This window comes from Herpailurus yagouaroundi, unplaced genomic scaffold, assembly GCF_014898765.1.
Source record: "Herpailurus yagouaroundi ecotype Mexico unplaced genomic scaffold, PumYag 213, whole genome shotgun sequence".
NCBI lineage: Eukaryota > Metazoa > Chordata > Mammalia > Carnivora > Felidae > Herpailurus > Herpailurus yagouaroundi.
Window position 1 is genome coordinate 12,200,054 of NW_024412444.1, and position 27,236 is coordinate 12,227,289.

Here is a 27,236-nt window from a genome sequence, read left to right on the forward strand (position 1 = left end):
CTCCCTCCCATTCTTCTCTTCTACTTTCTTACCTTCTTTTCTTCCTTTCTGTCAAACTTCTTCCCTTCCTTTGCTCTCAAACTTGGCACTTGATGCATTACCTTAGTTATTCCTCACAGGAACTCTGTAAATTAAGCATTATGTTTATCCCCATTTTGCAGGTGTGGAAACAAAGGATCAGGATGATGGGCAACTTGCCCATCCAAAGGGGTAGACCCCTTACAGAGTTGTCTTCCAATGTGGCTGTCTCCACTCAAAGCATTTTGGCAATTTTTCCTTGGAATTCCTTTCTGGCTAGTCTATGAACCACATAAGAAAACCAGTCTTAGTTTTGGTCACTCTCAGAAAAGATGATTTCCAGTCTCATCATCCCAATTCATCATGTTTGTTTCCAAAAACTTAGATCATCTCATAAATCTGTTTTGTGCTGGTCTCAGTCTATCAATAACTAGAACTGTGGTTGTATTGGCCTTGTGGTTCTTACTGTGATTGCAAGATGCCCTTGAGCAATAATCAGCAAGAAACTTTGAAGGCATATTACTTAAAAGACCTGGAAATTGAACAGCACCACTGGGGGCATACAGTGAGCTCATGGGTAGAGAGTACATGGGCCTGAGGTTCTCCTTTTATTGGGGTCAAGGGAAGAGGGTACCTAGGGTTTTGTGGGCTCATTCTTTATTGGTGAATTTAAAACCTAAGAGGGGAGATTTAAAGTGTTGGAAGAGAAAAAACAAGTAGCTCAAATGTTCAGTTACTCAAGATCTCTAAAACAAAGGAGCCTCAGTTGGAGGAGGCAGTATGGCTTTTTATCTAGTTGTGTGGTTGGCAATGCCTTTATTTGAGATAGCCATCATTGAAGTGGATGCCTCTTTGAAGTGGATGCCTTGGTAATCAAAGCTTAAGTCAGGTACTTTCATTGCAAAAGAGAAATAAAACAATTGTCAGGACTTCTATAAGTATGTCCATTCTTGCTGCTTTTATTCAACATGTTATTAGTACTCCTAGCCCCAGTAATTAGGTAAGAAAAAAATTAAAAGGCATCCAAATTGGTAAGGAGGAAATAAAACCATTTCACTATTTGCAGATGACATGGCATTATATATAGAAAACTCTAAAGACTCCACCAAAAAACAAAACAAAACAAAACTACTAGAACTAATAAATGAATTCAGTAAAGTTGCAGGATATAAAACTAGCATACAGAAATCAGTTGCTTTTCTATACACTAATCTATACACTAATATCAGAAAGAGAAATTCAGAGAACAATTCCATTTATAATTGTATCAAAAAGAATAAAATACTTACAAATAAGTTTAAGCAAGGGGGTGAAAGTTCTGTACTCTGAAAATTTAAGACATCGATGAAAGATATTTCAGGTGGCACCAGCAAATGGAAAGATACACCATGCTCCTGGGTTGGAAGAATTAATATTGCTAAATTAATATTGTTAAAATGTCCATACTCAAAGTAATCTACAGATTCTGTGCAATCCCCATCACAATATTAATGTCATTTTTCACAGAGCTAGAACAAAGAATCCTAAAATTTGTGTGAAACCACAAAAGATCCCAAATAGTCAAAACAATCCTGATAAAGAACAAAGCTGGAGGTATGACACTCACTGATTTCAAGCTATACTGCAAAGCTATAGTAATCAAAACAATATGGTACTGACATGGAAACAGACACACAGATTAATGAAATAGAATAGAATCAAGAAATAAACCCATACATATATAGTCAACTAATCTATGACAAAGGAGGCAAGAATATAAAATGGGAAAAAGACAGACTGTTCAATAAATGGTATTGGGAAAACTGGACAGCTACATGCAAAAGAATGAAACTGGACCACTATCTTAGACCATGTAAAAAATAAATTCAAAATGGATTAAAGACTTGAATGTAAGGCCTGAAATCATAAAACTCTTAGAAGAAAACATAGGCGATAAGTTCTTTGACATCAGTCTTAGCAGTATTTTTCTGGATATGTCTCCTCAGGCAAGGGCAGTAAAAGCTAAGATAAATGGGATTACATCACAGTAAAAAGCTTTTGCACAGCAAAGGAGACCATCAACAAAATGAAAAGGTGACCTACGGAATGGGAGAAGATACTTGCAAATCATATATCTGATAGGGGGTTAATATCAGTATATATAAATAACTTCTGTAACTTAGTAGAAAAAACAATCTGATTAAAAAATAGGCAGAGGACATGAATAAACATTTTTCTAACGAAGACATACAGATAGTAAACAGGCACAGGAAAAGATGCTTAACATCACTAATCATCAGAGAAATGCAAATCAAAACCACATTGAAATATCACCTCACACCAATTAGACTGGCTATTATCAAAAAGACACAAAATAACAAGTGTTGTTGAGGATATCGAGAAAAGGGACCCCTTCTACTCTGTTGGTGGGATGTAAATTGGTGCAACCACTATGGAGAATAGTATGGAGGCTCCTCAAAAAATTAAAGAGAACTATGAACTACCATATGATCCAGTAATTCCGCTTATGGGTATTTATCTGAAGAAAACAAAAACACCGATTAGAAGAGATATATGCACTCCTATGTTTATGGCAGAATTATTTACAATAGCCAAGACATTGGAAGCAACCTAAGTGTCCATAATAGATGAATGGATAAGGTGTGTGTGTGTTTATATCTCACACTGAAATATTACTCAGCCATAAAAAAAGAATGAGATCTTGCCATTTGTGACAACATGGGTGGATCTAGAGGGTATTATGCTGAATGAAATAAGTCAGAGAAAGCCAAATATTTTATGATTTCACTTATATGTGGAATCTGAAAAACGAGACAAATGAACAAACAAAACAGAAACAGACTCTTAGATACAGGAAACAGATTCTTGTCTACCAGAGTGGATCAGTGTTGGTGGAAGCAGGTGAAGTAGGTGCAGAGGATTAAGAAGTACAAACTTCTAGTTATAAAATAAATGAGTCACAGGGATACAATGTACAGCATAGGGAATATAGTCAATAATATTGTAATAACTTTGTATGGTGACAGATGGTAACTAGACTTATGGGATCATTTTTGTAATGTACAAAAATATGAAATAACTATTACACACACCTGCAACTGATGGGATACTATATGTTAATTATACCTCATCAAAGAAAATATTTGCCATCATCAGGAATATTTAAATGACTTGACAGTTGCACTGTCTGTTCCCAAGAGGTTTGGCAGCAGTCACATTACTGGGCTGAAGGCTGTCAGTACTCCCGTGGACTTTGTTTTGATGTGATTTTGGGATGGGGAGCTGGTGGAGGGAGGTTATATTACCTTATAATCTTACCTCATGTTTCTTTGTGGCAGATTTATTGAGATACAATTTACGTAGCATACAATTCCCACCTCTAACATGTAAAATTCATTGGTTTTTAGTATATTCACAAAGTTGTACAATCAACACCACTATCTACTTCCAGAAAATTTTCATCACCCCCAAAAGAAATCCCATACCCTGTAGTAGTCACCCTCCATTCCCCCTACTCCAGCCACCTTGTCAGTCACCAATTTATTTTCTGTCTGCAGATTTGCTTATTCTGGATATTTCATATCAATGGAATCCTACTACATGTGGTTTCTTGTGACTGGCTTCTTTCACATGGCATAATGTTTTTAAGGTTTATCTATGCTATAGTGATACAATGTGTATCAGTACTTCATTGATTTGTATGGCTAAATAATACTCCATTGTGTGGATATACTGCATTTTATTTATTCATTCATCAGGTGATTGACATATAAATTGTTTCTACTTTTTGGCTACTATGGATATTTGTATATGAATCAACTGATGAATGGATAATGCAATGTGGTATGGTTCTATAATGGAATAATATTCACCTGTAAAATGAATTAAGTATGGATATGTGCTACAACATGGATGAGCCTTGAAAGCATGCTACATGAAAAAGCAACGTATTGCATACTTCCATGGATATGAATATCCAGACTAGGTAAATACATAGAGACAGAAAGTAAACTAGAGGTTTCCAGGGCCTGGGGATAGGAAGGAGGAAGGGAAATGACTGGCTTAAAAGTATAGGGTTTCTTTTTTTTTTATTTTCTCATCTGTCACCATGCAATGTTATTACAATACTGACTATTTTCTCTGTGCTGTACTTTCATCTCTGTGACTTATTTTATAATTAGAAGTTTGTACTTCTTAATCCCCTCACCTATTTCACCTATCACCCCTATACTCCTTCCCTTGTCAACCACCAGTTTGTTCTTTGTATTTATGAGACTGTTTCTGTTTGTTCATTGTTTTATTTTTTAGATTCCGTGTATAAGTGAAATCATATGGTTTTGTTTTTCTCTGACTCATTTTACTTAGCATAATACCCTTTATGTCCATCCATGTTGTCACAAATTAGAAGGTCTCATTCTTCTGTATGGTTGAGTGTGTATGTATACACACACACATATTTTCTTTATCTGTTTATCTATCGATGGACACTTAGGTTACTTCAATATTTGGCTATTATAAGTAATGCTGCAGTAAACATAAGGTTGAATATATCTTTTGAATTAGTATTTTCGTTTTCTTTGGGTAAATATTCAGTAGTGGAATCACTGGATCAGATGGCAGTTCTATTTTTGTTTTTAACTTTTTGATAAATCTCCGTACTGTTTTCCACAGTGGTTGCACCAATTTACATTCCCACCAATAGTACTTAGGGTTCCCCTTTTTTTCCACGACCTTGCCAACACTTGTTATTTCTTTACTTTTTGATAATAACCACTCTGACTGATGTGAAGTGATATCTCATTGTGGTCTTAATTTGCATTTTCCTGATGATTAGTGATGTTGAGCATCTTTTCATATGCCTGTTGACCATCTGTATGTCTTCTTTAGAAAAATGTTTATTCAGGTCCTCTGCCCACTTTTTCATTTTGTGCTCATTTTGTTTTCCCTCCCCTAACTTTGTATCTGGTCTACAGGTAGAGTGTGTATTTGGTGATTGAATGAGGAACTGCTGTTTTGGAAGCATCCTGGTTTGTTCCTAGGACGAAAATGCCTTCAGGCTTATGGCTGCCTATTCTGACCAGCCTGGGGGTTGGCTCTATTGGGAAGGTGTCGCAGAATTTACCAACTGTTGTCAAGCAACTGTTTATTTTCTTATAACCAGTAACTATTTTGTTTCTCTGGTGTTTTCACTCTGATTTTGGTTAAAATAGTGACCTGGAATAATATGTGGGTACTTGTGGAATGTTTTGCTTTCTTCCCTGGTAATATACCAAAGACTTTGGGTTCCTAGGTCAGAGAGACTTAGGAAAACAAAAGGTGGAATTGACCTAACTTTTTCTTCTTCTTCTTTTTTTCTTTCTTTTGATCACATTTATCAAACAGCAGTGCTATAGATTTTGTGTAGATTATGGGTCTTTGCTGTGATTAGCAGTTGTTTTTCTTTTTTTCTTTTATTTTCTCCGTGAAGGTACTTTATGTTGATTCTTTCTGTTAAATATCCTTTGCTTGCACTGAACATTTCTTTGTGTTGATTTTTTGCTTCATTTTTGTTTTCCATTTCCCATGCTGTTCAGTTACTGGATGCCCGAAGAACCAAGGTTGGTCCACTGTTTGCAGCTTGTTTGTTTTGCTCTGCACAGCCTCACCTCCTTGTGTGTTTGTGTCTGTCCCTGTCTGCATTTGTTCCCTTTTGCTTGCAGATGCAGTAATCCTGTTTACTAAACCTGTTCACAGCTTTATTTGTAAAAAATAAAGTCCTTGTTTGTGTCTACTTGTAGTGGATGCTATTATTTTCATTTTTTAAATGGAAATGCATTTCTGATGGAAAATAATGGATAGTAGAATAAAGAACACCTTAGGAAACAGGGAATACTGACTCTGGAGCATTGCGGGCATAAAGAAGGTGTGTTTGTGAGACTTTCCCTTCTAACCCTTTCCACTTACTCAGTTCAATCTCTTTAGATGTATAATTTCCCTGTGACTGACACTAATATACTGTTTCTGTGTATGTGTACATTTCTCTTCTCCTAAGACATTCAGAAAGCATCATTGAATTAGTTTCCCCCTCTCCATGTGCTGTCCCATGCTTCTGAAGTCACCCTGGAGGACTTCACGGCTGGCCCTCTGGACCTCGTGATTAACATTCCATCTTCATAGTGTGGTAGCAGCAAAAAGCACTTGGCATTTCCATTGACTTTGTCCCCTTCTTTCTCCTCTCCTGCTCCATCTTTCTATCACAGCACCTGCAGTTGACAATCCAAGCCCTTCAGGATGAGCTTCGAACCCAGAGAGACCTCAATCACCTCCTACAGCAAGAGAGTGGCAACCGTGGAGCCGAGCACTTCACCATTGAGCTGACTGAAGAGAACTTCCGGCGGCTCCAAGCTGAGCATGACAGACAAGCTAAGGAGCTGTTCCTTTTAAGGAAGACCTTGGAGGAAATGGAGTTGAGAATTGAAACACAGAAACAGACCCTCAACGCCCGAGACGAGTCTATTAAAAAGCTTCTCGAGATGTTGCAAAGTAAAGGTTTGCCTTCTAAAAGTCTTGAGGATGACAATGAGCGGACACGGCGGATGGCAGAGGCTGAGTCTCAAGTCAGCCACTTGGAAGTGATTTTAGATCAGAAAGAAAAGGAAAACATACATCTTAGAGAGGTAAGGATATTCACTCTATTTCCTCAAAGCCATATTTTACAAGTGAAAACATGTTACCAAGTTATTTTCACAGGTTGGAAGATATCTGCAGCCTTAACAAAATTTCCTGGCATCTGTTTTATAGTCTTCCTATCTGCTTATCACCTTTAAACTAGAATTTTGCATTAGTTCTTCTCTCTGCTCACCATACATATGTTCCATTGTTACTCGACACGTATTCGGGATCCAAGTATGTGCAGCACATGCCAATTCTAAGGTGGCTTACAACTACTTTCCCACAGATGGCCATAGTTTCAGGGTTTAGATGGTTATCAAATATCATCTCTCTAAAGGAGGAAAAGAAATAGGTGATTAGCAAAACAATGAACTTACATATTTTCATAGCTGAATTGGGGTAACATTTGTAGAAAGTAAAGCATATAGATCTTTCCAGGAAGAATGGTAAAATGTGCAGACCAGTTTTGAACATTTAGGTTTAAGACCATCTTTGTCTGCATTTTCTTTTGTCTAAGACAAGCTGTTCCAGGTTTTCTGAGTATGCATTTTATACTTAGTGGATTAAAATCATTTGAAGTCCTTCAGAGGCAGCCTCTCTGGCCTGCCACCACTCTTGAATGTTGGGATGCACAGATATCTGAGGATATGTAGTTGGGTAGAGCTTATACAAAATGTGGGTGATAGCCAAAGCTTGAAATTTTTATAACGGTTTCTTGCCACTATGGTGGATATGGATCTCAAAAGTACCGTGTAGGCAAAATGCTATGGGAGACACAGATCTCACAGAAAATAGGAAGCAATAACATGGCATTAAGTATATTTAAAAATATGCTATAGCAATAAATAAAAATTCCAAAAGATATTTACATTCAGGCCAAACTAGATTTTTGGCGTCATATACCTTTTTGGATGGGCAGTTCTTGTTTTTTATTTTATTTTATTTTTTAATGTTTATTTATTTTTGGGAGAGAGAGAGAGAGAGAGAGAGAGAGAGAGAGAGAGAGAGAGAGAGAATGAATCTGAAGCAGGCTCCAGGCTCTGAGCTGTTAGCACAGAGCCCAATGCAGGGCTTGCGCTCATGAGCTGTGAAATCATGACCTGAGCTGAAGTTGGATGCTCAACCAACTGAGCCACCCAGGCACCCTGGATGGGCAGTTCTTGTGAGTTACTTGTTTCTCTGATGTAGAGTATATTTGTTTAAAACATTTGAGCAGACTTTTGTGTCTTCAGACTTAATGTCCCCCATACCTATTCTCCCTTGTTTTATTTTCATGAGACATTAGCAACATGCTTGGGAAACCACATGACTTGGTTTTGTATTGAGATGCTTAAAGAGATGTTTTGTTGGGCCTGGGTCTTCCCATCCATAATGGAATGGGAAGAATGAATGTCATGGGCAGGCTTCTAAGATGGCCCCCAATGATTTGTACCTCTTGGAATTCATGCATTTGTGTAAATCCACATCCTTGAGTATAGGCTGAACCTAGTGACTAAACAATAGAATATGGTGAAAGAAATAGGATGCCAATGTGACTTCTATGATTAGATTACATAAGACTTATTTCCATCTTGTTAGCCAACTTTTTTGTGCTCTCACCTTGCTGCTTTGATGAAGCAAGCTGCTATGGAGAGACGCCCATGTGGTGAGGGACTGAGAGTAGCCTCTAGTCAACATGCAGTGAGGAACTGAGACCCTCACTCAAACAGCCACAAAGAACTGAAAATTGACAACAACTATTTTGTGAGGTTGGAAGTGGATCTTTTCCCAGTGCAACTTTCAGATAAGATGACAGGCCCTGGGCTGACACCTTGACTGCAGCTTTGTGAAAGACTATGAAGCAAAGGACCCAGCTAAGCTATGCCTGGATCCCTGATCCCCAGAAACTGTGATATAATAAATGTGTGTTGTTTTAAGCTGCTGAATTTGGGGATAATTTGTTACACAGCAATAAATAGCTAATACAGTGGAGCAGAAACTAATCTCTTCCTGCCTTACTCCACAGAAGAGGAGCAATAACTGCTGGCATGTAATCCCTTGCACATAGAATGACTGGATTTTGAAATTTTGGTTTTGTTATCTTAGAACTATAGCTAGGAGATCACCACAGTTGAAAAAAAAAGCTGCTGCTTTATTTTGGGTACCAAGGGGTCATGTTGCATGTACAGCAGGGCAGTGATGCCAGAGAAACCTCTATCTGCAGCATTGACCTTGACTCCATGTTGGGGTCTTGTGGTCAGGGTAGAGTCATTCCCTTTCTGTTATTGAATTCTGCTCATTGGTAGCACTAAGTAGATGGTGCCTTGCTACTGTGTGGATGCCTCCATTTAAATGAATCTAAACACAGTTCAATTTGTGTTTTATGAGATTAGCTTGTCCTCCCAGTGGTCTGGCATGGAAATAGGTCACGTTCAAAGTCTTAAACATCAGTAAAAGAGCCCACAGAGAGTGGTACAGAAAATGTAGCCCAACACATCCAGCTAGTTTCCTTGAGTATCAGATAAAAGTCAGTGGATTGCCTTTTTCTTTGCTTACCAAGAAGGGAGCATGTAGAAAAGGTGTCTCTATATAAAAAAAAATCTCATTTTAAACTTAACAAACAAGACTTGGAGCTCTGAAAGGACCTTCCCCAAGAGAAGGATCATTCTGGCTTCTGAAAGCCATTTGCTACATTTTCAGGAATTTTGTGAGCCTGCTTTTAAACCATTGATAACTTGAAATTAGTCTTGGTGGGAGTATTTACACCACAGAAATCAGCAAATGCTACCCCCAGGGCCTACACCTCTGTCACCCCATCCGTAAAGCCCATTCACCACATCTCTGAATAAATGCCAGGAAATGTTTTCCCACAATACATCATGAAGAGGCAAGTTAAATAGTGCAAGAATTATGAGTTCCTCAACCAGTCATCATTCGTTGAAAGTTTTCATATCAGCATATGGATAGATGCTTATGTGTCAGTCGCTTTGAAGAATGCTTTACGTTGATTCCTATTTAACTCTCACAACCACCTCATTCATTCATTTATCCATCCATTCAATGAACATTTAATGAGGATCTGTTTGGGGATAAAGCAGTAGTAACTAATAAAGTTTGACTTCATTGTGCTTGTATTTGTTGGGGTGAAATGTAATTTAACAGTTAAACAGAGAAGCATCATGAAGAAAACAAGAGGATGAAGAACTAGTGACCTGGGTGGGGCCAACTTGATTATTGGGTGATCAGGGAAGGCCTCTTGCAGGGGGTGATATTGTGAACTGAGACTTGCATGACAGAAAGGAACAGGCCATGTGAAGCTCTCAGAAGATTCTTCCAGTCATGTGAAAAGACCCATGCCTGGGAGGTAGGTTCTATTATTTTGCCCATTTTACCTGGAGGAGCTGAGGGACGGGTGGCACTTAGAAGCTTGCCCAGTGTCCCTCAGCTAATAAGTGGTGAAGCTGTTATTTGAACCTGGCCGACTCCAGACTTTCAGCTCTAAAACCATTTCATTGATCCCTTTTCTAGAGGAATCTTTCCCCAAATGGGCTCTGCAGAACAGCCATTTTGTAGGATGTTGATAAAGTCCTATGAGAGAAAAAGGGCTGCAGGGCCAAATGAATTTGGGAAAATGCTGGATTCCATAGAGTTTACTATAGGACTCCTCAGACTCCTTAATATGCAAGTGTATGTCAGTCATTCCCAGGAAGGGGAAGTTCCTCAAGCCCATTTAATTTGCTTTTGTCTTGCTGCACTGGTGTTCTTTTTAAACACTTTGGAAAAATGCTATGCTAGAAAATAAAAAGCGTGCTTTTAATTTGTGACCTGCAAAATACGTAAAAATATACAATTAGTTGTTTCCCATGGCCAAATAACTGGGTAATTTCCTCCATTAGTTATTCTAGAAGGCAAAGTTTATTGTAAGCTGTTTCCATATTCTCTACTGAGTTTTAGAATGTTCTTCTGTCAGGGTATTTTTTTACTTTTTAGTGGAAAAATGTGGCTGACTACTTTTGGAATTAAAGCGGTAAGAATAGCCCAGCTTGAATAAAGAAGTAGCCTGATCTCTGTTAATTTAAATGAATTTAAAACAGGATTTAAAGTGTACTTGAGGTTTTAAGTTCAGTGTGTTCCTGATTTCTTTTTCATTTTGCGTGGTTCAACCCAGTTGGGGCTAGATGGCGTAATGCTGGGGAATAGAGTGCTAGTGGTTTTATGACTCATTCTCAGGCAGAGGTGTTGGATCTCATATAAACCTCATCTCCTGGAATACTGGTTTTGTTTAGGCTATTGTTTGAGGAGATTTTGAGTTGGCAGGAGTTGCACATGGGGAGGGTCAGGTTGCTTTAGTGTCTTGTTATCTTTCGGTGGTCTGGAAAAGGCTGAGGGCGAAACCACTTCTTTGCCTGGCAGGAAACAACAACAAAAAGATTATGATCTCAACTTATTTGGAATACCAAAACTATTGCCCAAGAACTACAACTGATGTGCTAATGTGAGCTGAAGTGTTGGCTGAAACACAGCATTACTCACTAGTGTCGTGTGATACTTTGGATACAGGTTGATTTGATAAGACATTATTTGATGTGGTAATAGTTTACCTTGTTCTTTAGCTTTTTCTGCAGAGAACATATTGTTCCTTGTAAAGATTTTGGTAATCAAGTACCCAAAATCCTATTGACTTAGTTAAAGAAAAAGTGGTTTTATATACCAAATCCCCCTATATTCACTCCCCTTAATATTTTCTCGCTGGTCCTTCGAAGGGTCAGGAGTCTCTGCATTCATTGCACTGTAGGTTTTTGAAGGGAAAGGACATATGTTGTGCTGACATGTCTGTTGATTTCCTATGCTTAATCATTTTGGGCTACTTGCCCATCTTTGGTAGCAAGAGCTGAAGAGCACTCAAGTCATTGGGTGCCACAATTACTACCAACCCAGGACCACTAAAGCCCTCAGGAGACTGGGCCTGGGCTTCCCACCATGCTGTCATTGGGGCAGGGAGGAGGAGGGCAGGGCAACATGAATTCTTGCTTTCTTCATTTATTTATCCAGGTTGTCTCCGAGCCAGTGGGAGATCCACCAAGGCAAAGTCTGTGACCTAGAAGTTCTTGAGCTCAGGACCTAAGAAGTCCTTTTACTGATGGCTCAGACCTCCACTATATGATCTTTGCTCAGACTTTTAAACTCCATCGTAGTCACCCTTATCTAAAAACCACATGGTCTTTTTGTAACATAAACTTGTCTCTAGTTCTGCTGGCTGAACCATGATTTTGCCAATGCAGGCATTTCTAATTCTGATTCTACAGATTTAACATGTTCTATTTCTACCAACAAAGCTTATCACAGAAAATATTCCTAAACACCATTGGCCATGTGAACATTTTACATACTTTCTCTTGCAAGAGTTATTTCATATATATATATTATAGAATCTAACAATTGCTCTCTTTTTTAATAAAGTGAGTTTCTTACCTGATTACTACATCTCATCCATATTCCCAGGCCTCAAATATTGCCTGCAGGTGCTCAGTAAATGTTTGACAGAATGAAAAAATAATTAAAAAACAACTAGAGAATTTCTCTGTGATTTATTTTGCCAGTATTGGAGGGGTGGTTCATAATGATTGTAGTGCCATGCTCTTTTATGTTTTCTCTGTCATTGCTCTGTGTTTAGCATGGAGCAGGAACTTGAGTGTAACCCTAACTGGAAGTTTTCTTTTCGTTTTTTTTGAAACTGTGTTGGATGTCATAGAATGCATGCCGAGCATCCATATGCTGTGGGAGCACCTTAGCCAAGTTTGTGGTCTTGTTCAAGGATTCAGGTGGGCAGTAAGAGAACCAGCTCACACTTACTGAGGCTTATTTTGTGATAGGTTCTGTAGTACATAAATACTGTTTTCATCATTCCCATCACACAGATAAAGAGACTGGGCACAAAGAAGTAAGTAATTATTTCCAGTCACACAAAGCAAATGCTAGAGCCAAGATCAGAACCTTGGATGTCTGGCTCCAGAGTCTATACCTGTCACCATCACATGCTACTATTTCTCAGGGTGGTGTACTAAGAGGACATTGGATGGCACTTACACGCAGTGCAGCTTAGAGGCAGGAGGCTGACGACTGGCTTCATCCAATACAGAGCTGGTCTTCAAAGGCAGGAAGAATTTCAACACACAGGGGTGGTGGAGAAATATGATTGGAAAAGAGATGGCTGATCCAGGCCTCAGAGGCAGGAACTGTGGTGGGTTTGGGGGTGCCATGAGTCTGGAACAGTTGAAACTCCACCTATCAGGAAGGAAAAGAAACAAGGCTGAATAGGTGGTTTGAGGTCAGGTTGCTGAGGGCCCTGAATGTGTGACACAGGGGATTGGCTTTTACTCGGTAGGCTCTGGGCAGCCTTTGAAGGAGTTTTTCCAGGAGAATGGCATGATCAGAAAAGATTGTTAGTGCTAATTGATACTGGATTGGGGAGGAGGAGGCATGGAGACTAGTTAGAAGAATACCATGGTTGTTCAGGTCACCAAGAGTCTAAATCTGGGCGGTAGCCCCAGAAGTTGAAGGGAAAGGTCATCTCTGCTTGCCGGCAGGACCTTGACAACTTGGGAACCCAGTGCTGAGAGCTGTGAGGAGCAGGCAGCCTCTGGTGGCCTGGGTGCAGGTAGATGGGGGGATAGTGAGTAAATGGGAGTGGTCAGCAAGAGGCACTAGGGTTGAAGAAAGACTTGAATGTGTTGAGTTTGATGAGATCCTGCTGGAGCTACCCAACCAAGGTTGAGAATGTGGCTGAGGAAATGATTGTGAAGTTCTGCCTAAGTGCACAAGGCATTTCTGACTATTGGTCACATGTTTGTTGTTGCTGTTATTTTCACACAAACTTGATCATTTGTAGCTACCAAGCCCCCAGTCTCTGTGATCGTTCCAAAGCCTGCCATGTCATTTAGTCCTACTGTTGTTTAAGAGGTGACCTTAGGAACTGCATACTTTTCTTTCATGCTTCTTTTCTAAGCATTTAATTTTGAATATATCTTTTGAGATTACATGGAAATTTCATTGACTGATACCAACTTGATACAGATTCTCTTTGTTCTCACTGAATTCCATTTTCTCCAAGCTCTCTGTACATGATGAATGCCAATGAAACAAGTTTACAGGAAAGCACTCGGTCTGGACTCTTATTAACAACATTTCCAAAAGCAGTATTTCATAACTTTTACCCACACATTTCTAATGACAAAGAGAATGTACCTGTTGCTGTTGCTGTTTAGCATCATTTGTCTTATCTTTAAATTCTAATACATCCTTTAGTTTGAACACTGCATGCTAATTTGAAATGGTTCAGATTTTACCCCATATTGATTTTAATGAGTACCATTGATTGCTTTTTACAGTAACAGAGACTGGTGGAGCCCTAGGGAGCCATTAGGCACAAGGCATTTTGGAACCTGCTGAGAAAAGAAAGTGGTAGGGTAGAGGGAGGTGAGGGGAGGTGACAGGGATGGGGGAGAATGTCAGGTAGTTATGCTAGGAGAGACTCTCATTACTGTTCTCATTGCCCTGTCCTCTTGCTCTACCTTGGGTGTGATGGCTTTTTGAAAAATATTATTTTGGCAGCTGACCTAATTTATTATTGTCATCATTTGGTGAAACCAGGCACCACAAATGAAAACTCAGTGGTGAGAAAGTACTCATACTTCAGTATGTCACAAGCTGTGGCAATGGGAAGATGAGACAACTCAACTCTACCAAGGTCCTACCTGTCTTGGATGGAACATCAGCTAGTACCTTGCATAGGAAGGAGGCTTCGTAGTTTATAGAGCACACTCCTGTTTTGTTTTGTTTTGTTTTATTTTATGTTAGTTTGTTTTGTTTTGTCTTATTTCATCTCATTTCATTTTTTTGAGAGAGAGGGGGCACGAGTGAGGGGCAGAGAGAGCAGGAGAGAGACAGAATACCACGAGGGGCAGAGAGAGAGAGAGAGAGAATCAGGGCTCATGTGAAGCAGGGCTCGAGCTCACCCCCATCAGGGCTCAAAGAACACACTCCATTTTAATGCTTTCCTATGAAACTCCTGGTAATCCTGTGAGGAAACTGAGGCTCAGAGAAATTAAGAAGTGATGACAAGTAATATTTTCTGGACACTCATGAGCATCAGCCTGTGCTCATCAATTTCCAAGGAGTGCCACTTAATGCTCCCAGCAATACTCTGGGGTGGGTAGTGGTTTCCTGCCTCTCAGATGAGGAGGCTGAGGCCCAAATGGGTGATGTCTGGTTTAGCTTTTTAGAGCAAGTAGTGATGGATTTGGGATTCGAATTTAGGCCTGCTGTTTCCAGGCACCTGTTCCTACCACTCTTTGATGATGCCAGGGATAATTCCTGGGTAGACCAGAGACTAGAATTCTAGTCTTCTGACTTCTTGCTCAGGGATATTTTCTCCATAAATGCCAAAAAGGAGAAAAATAATGCAAAAGGCTCTGATTTTTTTTTCTTGCTACATCTTATCAGGACTCGTTGAATCCAGGACTGTAAATCTGTGAGGTCACTGGGCAGTGGAAAGGTTAAATAGTGCCATGCAGAGTGCAGCGTCCGAACTGGATCTCCTTAGTCCACTTGTGGCTCATAAAAGTTAAAGTACTATCTTAAAATATGAAGAACAGTACTGCACATCTAGGCCCTCCATGAATTCCTAGGGAATAGATGAATTTTTGTGAATAGATAATAAGGAGAACAGTAGGTGCTTAGAGCTGTCCTTCTCCATTTTATCTGTTCAATGTTAGCCTTCCTTTTCAGTGTTTTAACTCTGTCATTATTTCATTGCCTAAAAGAAATGCTTGGCCTCCCCAAATTGACTTTACTTTATATCTAGTTTTTGTAGGGTATTTTGGGTTTCTCTTTATGTCAGTTGTGAGACATTAAAACTGTATTTATAACTTCCTAATAAGTGCTCTTCTAAGTGGCTAAAATTTGATAGAGCAAAATCTACTTTCCCACCCACTCTGGCTTAGATGTGAAAGAGGAAACTATTTGTATTTCCAATTTGGCACATAGGTTGAAGAATGTCTTAAATGTTTTGGGTAAAGTGTTAAATAAGGCAATGTGAGTGCTTGCTGGGTAATCCCTACGATTGGCTTAGAGTTACAGCAATTGTAACTTACATAAAGAATGAATCAAATCCTCCTTAATAAAGGAAATATATAATAATATATGAGTGGTTTTTAGAAAAAGGAAATAAAGATGAGTGAGCCTTTAGAATAAATATAAAGACTTACTACTCAATCAGATCAAGAGTGGGCATACTATAGCTTGTGGGGAAACATGGCTCACCATCTGTTTTTTTATTGTCTGGGAACTAAGAATAGTTTTTACATTTTTAAATGGTTATATTTCAAATAGTTATATAAATATATAATATCCTAAATACGTGTGTGTGTGTGTGTGTGTGTGTGTGTGTGTGTGTGTGTGTGTAATATCTAAATAGTTGCTAAAAAGAAAACTTTTGATTTTACCTCCTGGCCCTCAAAGCCCAAAATATTTAATACTTGTCCCTTTAAGAAAAAGTGTGGTGCGTGGGGCACCTGGGTGGCTCAGTCGGTTAAGCGTCCTACTTCAGCTCAGGTCATGATCTCACAGTTCGTGAGTTCAAGTCCCATGTTGGGCTCTATGCTGACAGCACGGAGCCTGAGCCCACTTTGAGTTCTGTGTTTCTCCCTCTCTCTCTGACCCTCCTCTGCCCCTGCTCACACTCTGTCTGTCTCTCTCTCTCTCCCTCTCAAAAATAAATAAACATTAAAAAAATTTTTAAGAAAAAGTGTGGTGCCTCCTGAATTAGATGATAAGTAAATAGTTTTTGAATCAAGATGTTTGGTAAAAAGCATATGTACAATTTGTTATATTTCAAATATCAAATCTCACTATTTTTGTATAGCTTTTGAGTTTTTTTTTAATGAGAGACAATATTTTTTCCTGTCAGTTCTGCCTGTATTTATACCTTTCCAATTATTAGGCTGGTGTTTTTCATCTCACCTTGGGTATTGCCAGTTATCACAAAAGTCTGCAGCTCTTCCCGGAGTAGTGGGTGTTGGGGAGGTAACCTGTGGGTTAAAAAGGGACTGTGTGGGAAGAATTCACTAACCTATAAAGTGCCAGAGAAATGGAGATTGCCATTCAAACTCCAAAAGAACCAGGAATTCCTGACCTAATTAAAACAGAGCTTCCAACTCCTCCTCCCTCCCCCCACCCCCCAATGCCTGTGCTTACTGACAGTTTTTAGGCCTACACAATACTTTAGTAAATCTGTGGCTTCTTTGAAGGAACTGGCCTGAAAAGGAAACTGTCTGTGTATAAATAAGTCATGTTAAAAGATACTTATATGTAGTAATTGTTGGTATGCCATAGATTTGCTAGGTTTTCCTGTGGAAAGTATTCTTAATCAGGTAAAGCCAGGGCCTGGTCAGGATAACAACCAAGAAATCCCCTTACCACCTGTCCTTCCTTCAGCCTCTAAGGCAGTCAGATCTGTTTTGGTAACGTGTGGGCTGAGTTGTCAGCTGTATGAACATAGTTAATTTTGGGAAAAGACCCCACCTATTTTTGAAATTTTGCTTCCTTGGTGTGGCCCAGGGTTTCTCCATCTCAGCACTATTGACATTTGGGGCAGGATAAATCTTTGTTGTGGGACTGTCCTGTGCATTGTACGATGTTTAGTAGCAGTATCGTGGGCCTCTATTCACTAGGTGCAAAAAGTACCTTTCCCCTTTCCCCAGTTGTGACAACCAAAAATGTCTCCAGACATTGAAAAAATATCTCCCAGGGGGCAAAATCACACAGACTGTGAACTGTTGGTGTAGCATGATTGACACATCCTTCTGGTGGTTGGCCTGTGGCTGTGGCAAATACAGTAATTGTCAGCCCCACCTGCTTGAAACTCTGTTTTACTGAGGAAGGGCAGCTCAGTCATGATAATTCTTGACCCAAAGACTGCCTGCAGGGGATTGAACTAGGAAACAGATGTGCTGAGGGGAGACGTGGGCTGGAGTCTGAAAAGAAACAGAAGTGTGTGTGTGTGTGTGTGTGTGTGTGTGAGAGAGAGAGAGAGAGAGAGAGAGAGAGAGAGAGAGACAGAGAGACAGAGGAAGAGAGAGAGAAAGAGGAAGAGAGAGAGAGATTGAGAAAGAAACTACTTCTGACTCCCCCTCCCTCACTCCTTCCCTCTCAGGAAAGGTGGGGTTGGGAATTAGGCAAGTCCTAGAAAATAAATTTAAGGGAGGGTTTGGGGTGGTGTTTTGATCTAAGATACCATGTGGGAAGGTCGGGACTTTGTGAAAATAAAAGATGTTTGATTCTCTGGAGTATTTATGGAGTTAATAATTATGGATCTGAGAAGACACATAACTTCCCTTTTTGACTACTGGACTCTCACTGTTAATCAGCAGTTCTATTTTACGGTAAAGGTTGTTGTCCCTGCTTTCCCCCAGATGGCCTCTGAGTCTCCCTTTCTGTTTTTTCAATAAACATTTCTCTACATGAGCTGTTATCCACCCCTTCCCCAGCTCCATCAAACTTCAGAATAATTTTGGAGTGTGGTAGTTTTATCGTGTGGAAATGTAGCACAGATGTTCAGAATTACCTTTCTTTCTCCCCTTTAAAACATCATGACCACACATGCTTTGCTCTAAGTACTATTAAGTATTTTTATTATTACTATTAAAAAAATCTTGCCTCAGGCAGAGTCCTACTAAAGCTCAAGTAAAGGCAAATATTAAAATAGCAGCAAGTATTTATGTATATTGCACTAAAAAGTCTGAACTCATATTTAGCTTTTTATGCAGTTGAAACCTTTATTTTTTGACCCACTTGACCAAGTCCTCTAGTTTAGCCCTTTTTTCCTGATTCTAAAACTTTAAGTCTAGACTATAGGATTTTGTTTGCTCTCCTTCCCCCTTCCCCAATTTTCTCTAGACTTGAGTTTTTTCTCTTTATCCCACATGTATGTTTGAACTCAACATATCCCGCATATATGTTTGAACTCATATATGTTTAAACTTCACTTAATGAGGTTTCATGGGAGGATTTGGACTGCCAGCATGAATTAGTGCATATTTTTAAAAGTTATTAATGGAGGAAAGGTCTCTTCTTGCAGAGAATTCCACGGATGAGTGGCAGAGTTTCTCTTCTTCAAGTGCTGCATATTGGGGCCAGTGATCATACACAAAGAAAATGCTTTATCAACACTCAATATCTCCCCCACTCAGAAACCTATTTGTGGAGATCAGCTGCTTCTCTAACCTTAGCTTCTTTTGGGTTTATTAGTGCCACTTTCTTTTTATATTTCTTGGCCAGACTTAAACATATTTTTCTAAATAGTTGCTAAAAAGAAAACCTCTTTAGATTTAATCACTTGAACCTGGAATGAAGAGCTCCCTCACCACCTGTGAGCACTTTTTAGCATGCTGGAAATTAATCCTGGTTTAGACAAATGATCTTTAAAGCATTGCTTTTTTTCCATCCACATCCAAATAGGAATGCATTGCAAGGTGATTTTCTTTGAAAGGGCAATGGAGATCTTCGTCCTTCTGTCAGAGTTCATACAGCAAAGAAGAGGCAAAACCTGACTGTGCCTTAGACAGCAGAAATAACACTTAATGTAGGTACTCCACCATAGCTTCATGATACCCAGTGGTCTTCCTGCCAAGAGTCTCTGTTGCAGTACTTTTATGATGCATGTCAAGATTTAGATGGTTTTAAGGACTCAAGCTTTAGTTGCTTTAAAAGACAAAATGTTGCACATGACTGGATCTTTGCCAATTCCACACTGGAAGCTTGAGACTCCTTAAAAACCTGCCAGGTGCTAACCTCAATGGATATTCTTAGGCTGCCTCTTGAGCAATTGTTACAGGGAGAGGGATAACCGGAGTTTAGTGGAGATTTGAGGATGCTTATGCTGAGCAGGGACTTCTGACACGTGATGATGACACATGATTCTCCAGAAGGCTTGAAATCTCTTGGAAGAACTCATTATGTTTTCCCCTCTTTGTAGGCTGTGGTTATCTTTGCATGCTGGCTTCTTGCTTGGTTGCCTCACAGACACAAATGTGAGGGGACTTCAGGAGAATGGTCTAAAATGACCACACTTCCTGAAATCACAGTACTCTCTTGAGAAGTCTGTGTGGCACGGTCTGTCTGAGGGCTGTCACACACAGAGAGAAAGGTTGATGGAGTGTCATCTTGGGAGGCCCTGGCAGGGTGCTTCTAATAGCATAAATCATCAGTGTTGTTGCTGCCACTGGTAAAAAATAGAAGGCTGTCTGGTGCAGGCATGAAGCTCAGTCCTGTACTCAGTTACTCCTCAGAGCAACCCTGTGAGGTGTAGGTGCTGACATTGTCCCATTACTTCATCAGGGAAGCTAAGTAGCTTGCCTAAGGCCTCAGGAGGGATGTGACCTCAGAAATGAGAACCATTGTACCTACTGTTCTGTAGAAAAGTCAAAATAATTTCTAGTCATTTCTTCCCACCCGGCTCCTCTCTGTCTCTGTGATTTGTTTTCTTTGACACTTTCCTTTTCTATTTAGGTTTCTGATGTGGCTCACGTTATGATTTCATTTAAAATCTTATTCTTTCTCTTATTAAGTTGGTTTCCTTCTCTTTTATTTTAACCTCAATCATTTCCTTCCCTTTGCATTTTCATATGCATTGTTTTATGGGGTTAATTGTCTCTCTTGTTGTGTTCCAAGTAGAAGTTCTGGGCTTTTGCAAGAGACCTAAGAATGCTAGTGAAATTTATAGAAGACTTCTGGCCCAATATAATTTTAGCCAGCAATTTTCCGTGCTTCCTGTAAAACCCTTCCATCCACCTGTGCAAGTTTATTCTTCTTTGGTCTTAAATGAAATGACCTATACAAAGCACTTTGCATGAGACTTGGCTCAACAAATGTCATTTATGTTTCTTTGAAGAAAGGTGAGGAGGGGATGAACAAGAGTTATGGTCACATCAGTTGGTCTCCTTGTAAAGCAAGTCCATGCTCCCTTTACAAACCATTGACTTCTCTTTTCAGAATCAAACCTCACTTGGTGGCATTTTATAGGTCACTTGTTGGGGCACAGGTGTTTGTACTGAGCTGTGCAAACTTGAAAGTGACCTTCTCTGCACCATCCTGGGCTCACTTTTTATTGCTTCAGAATGTTATAGACTGGATTATATTGTGTTGTAAATACCTAGTTCACAGGGTTTGAATAAACTTAAATGTAATGCATGTAATAGATGAATTATATGTAATACATGAATACATGTAAGGGCTGGCACATTGTAGGTGCTCGTTAAATATTACTTTACTATCTTTATATCTATATGTTTATCCACCTATCTATGTCTCAAGACTGTGCATTTCTTGAGTGCAGGAATCATATCTTATTAATCTTTAATATCACCAGCACCTGTCACACAGTAGGTGCTGACTGCTGGTTTATCATTATTGATACATATCTGCCTCTTGTGAGGAGAGATCATCTTTCACATCTTTAATAGATGACCAAAGTGTTTGATGTATATAGAAGATGACTGGGGAAAGAAAACATGAGATAATTAGAAGTTGTTACAACCTTTGAGATGACATAAAAGTTCTTTTTTTTTTTATTATATGAAATTTATTGTCAAATTAGTTTCCATACAACACCCAGTGCTCATCCCAAAAGATGCCCTCTTCAATGCCCATCACCTACCCTCCCCTCCCTCCCACCCCCCATCAACCCTCAGTTTGTTCTCAGTTTTTAAGAGTCTCTTATGCTTTGGCTCTCTCTCCCACTCTAACCTCTTTTTTTCCTTCCCCTCCCCCATGGCTTTCTGTTAAGTTTCTCAGGATCCACATAAGAGTGAAAACATATGGTATCTGTCTTTCTCTGTATGGCTTATTTCACTTAGCATCACACTCTCCAGTTCCATCCACGTTGCTACAAAGGGCCATATTTCATTCTTTCTCATTGCCACGTAGTACTCCATTGTGTATATAAACCACAATTTCTTTATCCATTCATCAGTTGATGGACATTTAGGCTTTTTCCACAATTTGGCTATTGTTGAAAGTGCTGCTATAAACATTGGGGTACAAGTGCCCCTATGCATCAGTACTCCTGTATCCTTTGGGTAAATTCCTAGCAGTGCTACTGCTGGGTCATAGGGTAGGTCTATTTTTAATTTTTTGAGGAACCTCCACACTGTTTTCCAGAGTGGCTGCACCAGTTTGCATTCCTACCGGCAGTGCAAGAGGGTTCCGTTTCTCCGTATCCTCTCCAGCATCTATAGTCTCCTGATTTGTTCATTTTGGCCACTCTGACTGGCGTGAGGTGATATCTGAGTGTGGTTTTGATTTGTATTTCCCTGATGAAGAGCGATGTTGAGCATCTTTTCATGTGCCTGTTGGCCATCTGAATGCCTTCTTTAGAGAAGTGTCTATTCATGTTTTCTGCCCATTTCTTCACTGGATTATTTGTTTTTTGGGTGTGGAGTTTGGTGAGCTTTTTATAGATTTTGGATACTAGCCCTCTGTCCGATACGTCATTTGCAAATATCTTTTCCCATTCCGTTGGTTGCCTTTTAGTTTTGTTGATTGTTTCCTTTGCTGTGCAGAAGCTTTTTATCTTCATGAGGTCCCAATAGTTCATTTTTGCTTTTAATTCCCTTGCCTTTGGGGATGTGTCAAGTAAGAAATGGCTGCGGCTGAGGTCAGAGAGGTCTTTTCCTGCTTTCTTCTCTAGTGTTTTGATGGTTTCCTGTCTCACATTCAAGTCCTTTATCCATTTTGAGTTAATTTTTGTGAATGGTGTGAGAAAGTGTTCTAATTTCATTCTTCTGCATGTTGCTGTCCAGTTCTCCCAGCACCATTTGCGAAAGAGACTGTCTTATTTCCATTGGATATTCTTTCCTGCTTTGTCAAAGATTAGTTGGCCATACTTTTGTGGGTCTAGTTCTGGGGTTTCTATTCTATTCCATTGGTCTATGTGTCTGTTTTTATGCCAATACCATGCTGTCTTGATGATTACAGCTTTGTAGCAGAGGCTAAAGTCTGGGATTGTGATGCCTCCTGCTTTGGTCTTCTTCTTCAACATTACTTTGGCTATTTGGGGCCTTTTGTGGTTCCATATGAATTTTAGGATTGCTTGTTCTAGCTTCGAGAAGAATGCTGGTGCAATTTTGATTGGGATTGCATTGAATGTGTAGATAGCTTTGGGTAGTATTGACATTTTAACAATATTTATTATTCCAACCCATGAGCACGGAATGTTTTTCCATTTCTTTATATCTTCTTCAATTTCCTTCATAAACTTTCTATAGTTTTCAGCATACAGATCTTGTACATCTTTGGTGAGATTTATTCCTAGGTATTTTATGCTTCTTGGTGCAATTGTGAATGGGATCAGTTTCTTTATTTGTCTTTCTGTTGCTTCAATATTAGTGTATAAGAATGCAACTGATTTCTGTACATTGATTTTGTATCCTGCAACTTTGCTGAATTCGTGTATCAGTTCTAGCAGACTTTTGGTGGAGTCTATTGGATTTTCCATGTATAATATCATGTCAAGATGACATAAAAATTCTTATCATTCATCAAAATATTTTTAATGAATTGTGAACAAATAGAGCTTATAATGGCTACCCTTTACTGAGTACTTGCTTTGTGCTTGGCACTCACCTAAGTGCCAGTCACTCATTATACATTTAATCTCAGTTAAGATTTATCCTCTGTTTATAGATGAGGACACTGAGACACAGAGCAGGTGTGACTTTTGCAGGGTAACATAGCTACCATGTTAGAGTTAGAATGTGAATAGAGTTTCCACTATCCCATTCTTGCCTATAGAAATAATTACTCCTCATAGCATATTTTATCTCATTATAATAGTAGTGGTAATATTCCTGCAGCTAACCTTTTTATTAAAAGAAGATGAAAATTCAGTGGACCTAATTAAACACATACTGAGTACCCAGTTTGTAGAAAATTCTATCCCCAGTGTGGACATGTCTCCTGAGCATTAGGGCCATATATGTAAGTTTCTAGTGAGCAACTTGTGGGTTGCAGAGATATCTTAGCCTGTCCAGAATGGAACTTCTTGTTCTTCCTCCTGTGTCTCTGTCTCGATGACTGTCACCACTGTTTAGCTCCCAACCCAAGCCAGATACTGGGAGTCATCATCAGTTTCTCTTTCTCCATCACTCCTGTATTAGTTTCCTATTGCTGCTGTAACATATTACCATGAGCTTATTGGTTTACAGCATATCCTCATATAATTCTGGGGGTCAGAAGTCTGAAATCAGTTTCACTGTGCTAAAATCAGTGTGTTGGCAGGCCTGTGTCCCTTCTGGAGGCTCTAGGGGAGAATTCATTTCCTTGCCTTTCAAAACCTTTAGAGGCCAGCTGCAATCCTTGGCTCGTGGCCCCTTCCTATATCCTTAAATCTCTCTTTCTATGACCTCTGCTTCTGTTGTTACATTTCCTTCCCTCTGGCTGACCCTTTCACCTCCCTCTTAGGTGAACCCCTGTGCTTCCATTGAGCCCATCCAGATAATCTGGGATAATCTTCTCATCTCAAGATCTTTAACGTAATGTATTTGCAGAGTCCTTGCCATGTAAGGTAACATATACACAGGTTTTGGGGATTAGGATGTGGCCATCTTTGGGGGGCCATTTTTCAGCCTACCACATCCCCTACATCCACTGTATCACTAAATCTTGTTCTCTCCTGCAAATTTTTAGATCTTGTGGCTTTTCATTTCCATTGCTCTTACCTTTGGCTCGGTCCTCTTAACTGCTCTCCCAGCTTTATGCCTCTTGTGGTTCCTTCTTTATGCTGCTATCATAATCATCTTTGAAAAATGCATGTCTGTCCTTTCCATACCTTCCATTGCCAGGCAGACCAAGTACACACTCCGGAGCCTGGCTCGCAAGGCTCTTTCCTGCTTGTCCAGTCTCGTTTCTTGCTCTTTCTCTCTGCTCTGCTCCAGTCACCTCAAATTCTGGCTTTGCTCAGTAACTGGCTTCCGGGCTCTGTGCTTATGTTTATGCAGCTCCCCTATTGTCTGGGGGTACTCTTCCTTCTCCATCTTTACCTGACCAACCTATATTTGTCCTGCATTATTCAGCCCAGGCATTACCTTCTCAGAAGCCCTCACTTTCACTCTCTCTCACCTTAGACTGCCTATGCTTATTTCTTACAGGAATTATTAAATATCCATTTACTTGACTGCGAATATCCAGGCAAAGACCATTCATAGGGTCTAGCACTGTCCTTGGTATATGATAACAACCCATAAGATGTGACACACATAGATCCCACCTCCCTGAAAAAGCTATATGATTTTAACCAAACCTTAATTTACACCACCCCTAGTTGTATGCAAATGTACAGTCTGTCTGTCTGTCTTTCTTTCTTTTCTTTTCTTTTCTTTTCTTTTCTTTTCTTTTCTTTTCTTTTTTTTTTTTTTTGGTAGTGTTGACCATAAATTAATAAATAAATAAATAAATTAATTAAAAATATGAAATTTATCGTCAAATTGGTTTCCATACAACACCCAGTGCTCGTCTTTCTAATGTATATGCTATATTCAAACAAAATGACATTTGAAGACAATAAAGTATGGTTACTTCAGGAAAAATACTAAATTGAACTAGTGTTTCTATGCCATAAATATTAAAGATATAGATGAATGACTGGTTTCTTTACTGAATTTTGGGAATGGAGTGGATGCTGGGAACAAAGCACTACAATATCCCAGCACTATTGGTGGTGGGGAGCAATAACTAATGCTGGATAGTAAGAGATGGTTTTGTGTGATCCATCAGGGTAAATGTTTGAACTGCCAGAACAGGAAATTATAAAATTTGCATCTAAAAATAATCTTATCTTTTGCTTTTTCAATTGTGAACTCCAGTGCTAAGAAACAAGGACCTTACAGAAACTCTAGGCAGTTTGTGAAATGCTTCTTTGTAATCAGCTGATTTGATTTTCTTCAGTACGATGGTGGAATATTTGTGAGGAAATTAAACTTCATCGTATTGTAGTCATCACTTGCGTGGCATCAACTTTTCTACCAGACTTTAAGGAGAAGTTAAGAAATACTAGAGCTACCTTTGACCCCAGTGCAGGTTTGCAAAACTACAACAGCTTTGGAAGAAGATTAAATGAACTTGGGACCTCTGAAGCAGAGTTCCTCAACTGTGTGTCACACTGTTGACATTCTGGGATGGATAATTCTTTGGTGGTGGTGTAGGGTGCATCCTGTATATCGTAGAATGTTTAGCAACATCACTGACCTCCACCTACAAAATTCAGGAGAATCATATTCCCCCAGTTGTAACTATCAAAAATGTCCTCAGACATTGCCAGATGTCCCCTGGTGGGGAGTTGGGGAGGGTACAAAATTGTCTCCAGTTGAGAACCCTTGATACTCAAAGTGTGGTCCAATACTTTTAGTTATAATTGTCTAACCACAATTAGAAATGCAGCATCTCAGCCTCCACCCCAGGCATCTGGAATCAGAATCTGCTTAATAACAAGATCTGCAGAAGACCTGTGAGCATATGAAGGTTTGGTAAGTGCTGACCTGAAGCTCTGCTCAGAGCAGTGTGGTATAGCAGAAAGGCAAAAGCTGTGGAGCCAGACATGGCTTACTGTTACTAACTGTGTGACGTTAGGCAAGTTGTTCAGCCTCTCTCAGACTCAGCTTGCTCCTTTGTAAAATGGGACTAAGAAAATCTATGTTGTGAGAGTAAAGTGAGAGAACCCAGGAAAAGGGCATCTGGCCATTATTAGAATCTCACTGGGCTGGCTTCCTTCCCTCTCTTTATAAAGCTGTTTTTCTTGGCCTTGCTGCATTCACTGTTACTTGTAGTGATGATATAAGAGGATGAGGAAAAGCGATATGTCTGAGTCAGTGCTCTGCAAGTAGAGCAGGTCATAAAAAACCTGCCTGTTTACAGACTTTTATTTTTGAATTATTTACTTTCTTTAAGCTGTGGCTCTTGTGGTCTGGCCTTCCCATTGCTTGGGAAACTGGGATCTCGTTTCTGGAAAACCCATTATCCTGGGCCTTGTGAACTCTTAATGGTCTCATTTAGAGGCCAGAATCTGAAGGTGGGAAAGGTGAAGTTGATGGCAGCTAAACATAAAACTATTTAAGGAAGAAGAAGCTCACATAGTAAACTTTATTCCTGTACTATAGCAAGTGTTTTTTGAAATGGGACAATTATTTTTATGACCATTAGTAAAATTTTTGATCATGTAGGGTAAGAATAAATACTTTTGCCTTGGGAATAAATTGATTGCTCTGGAACTCCAAATTTTCCTCTTTTCCTCTTTCTCTCACTATGACATTGCCTTGGTATAAAAGCATGTATTTAAAAATTTCTTATCCTGATATATCAAGAATAGCTGTTCTCATGGCTTTGGGCCAGTAATCTAACCTGGCAGACCGTTCTCTCTCTTTTCTTTCTTTCTTTCTTTCTTTCTTTCTTTCTTTCTTTCTTTCTTTCTTTCTTCCTTTCTTTCTCTTTTTTTTTTGCAAAGTTTATTAAAAAATAATATATACTATGGATATATACAT

General features: G+C 39.4%; 1 protein-coding gene across 17 annotated transcripts in view; it reads left to right on the forward strand.

Annotated features, from left to right (window-relative positions):
• Positions 1–27,236, forward strand: part of ERC2 (ELKS/RAB6-interacting/CAST family member 2) — a 939,781-nt gene that overhangs the window by 165,723 nt on the left and 746,822 nt on the right. For 11 of the 17 annotated variants that reach the window (XR_005784479.1, XR_005784476.1, XR_005784477.1 and 8 more), the window contains exons 3-4: positions 5,592–5,615; positions 6,258–6,674. Coding sequence is in view for 14 of the 17 variants with exons in the window: in XM_040454749.1 (XP_040310683.1) it covers positions 5,592–5,615; positions 6,258–6,674 (441 nt within the window). In the remaining 3 variants the exon portion in view is untranslated. The remainder of the gene's footprint in view (positions 1–5,591; positions 5,616–6,257; positions 6,675–27,236) is intronic. The other 6 variants (XM_040454745.1, XM_040454751.1, XM_040454753.1 and 3 more) reach the window with 1 other exon arrangement.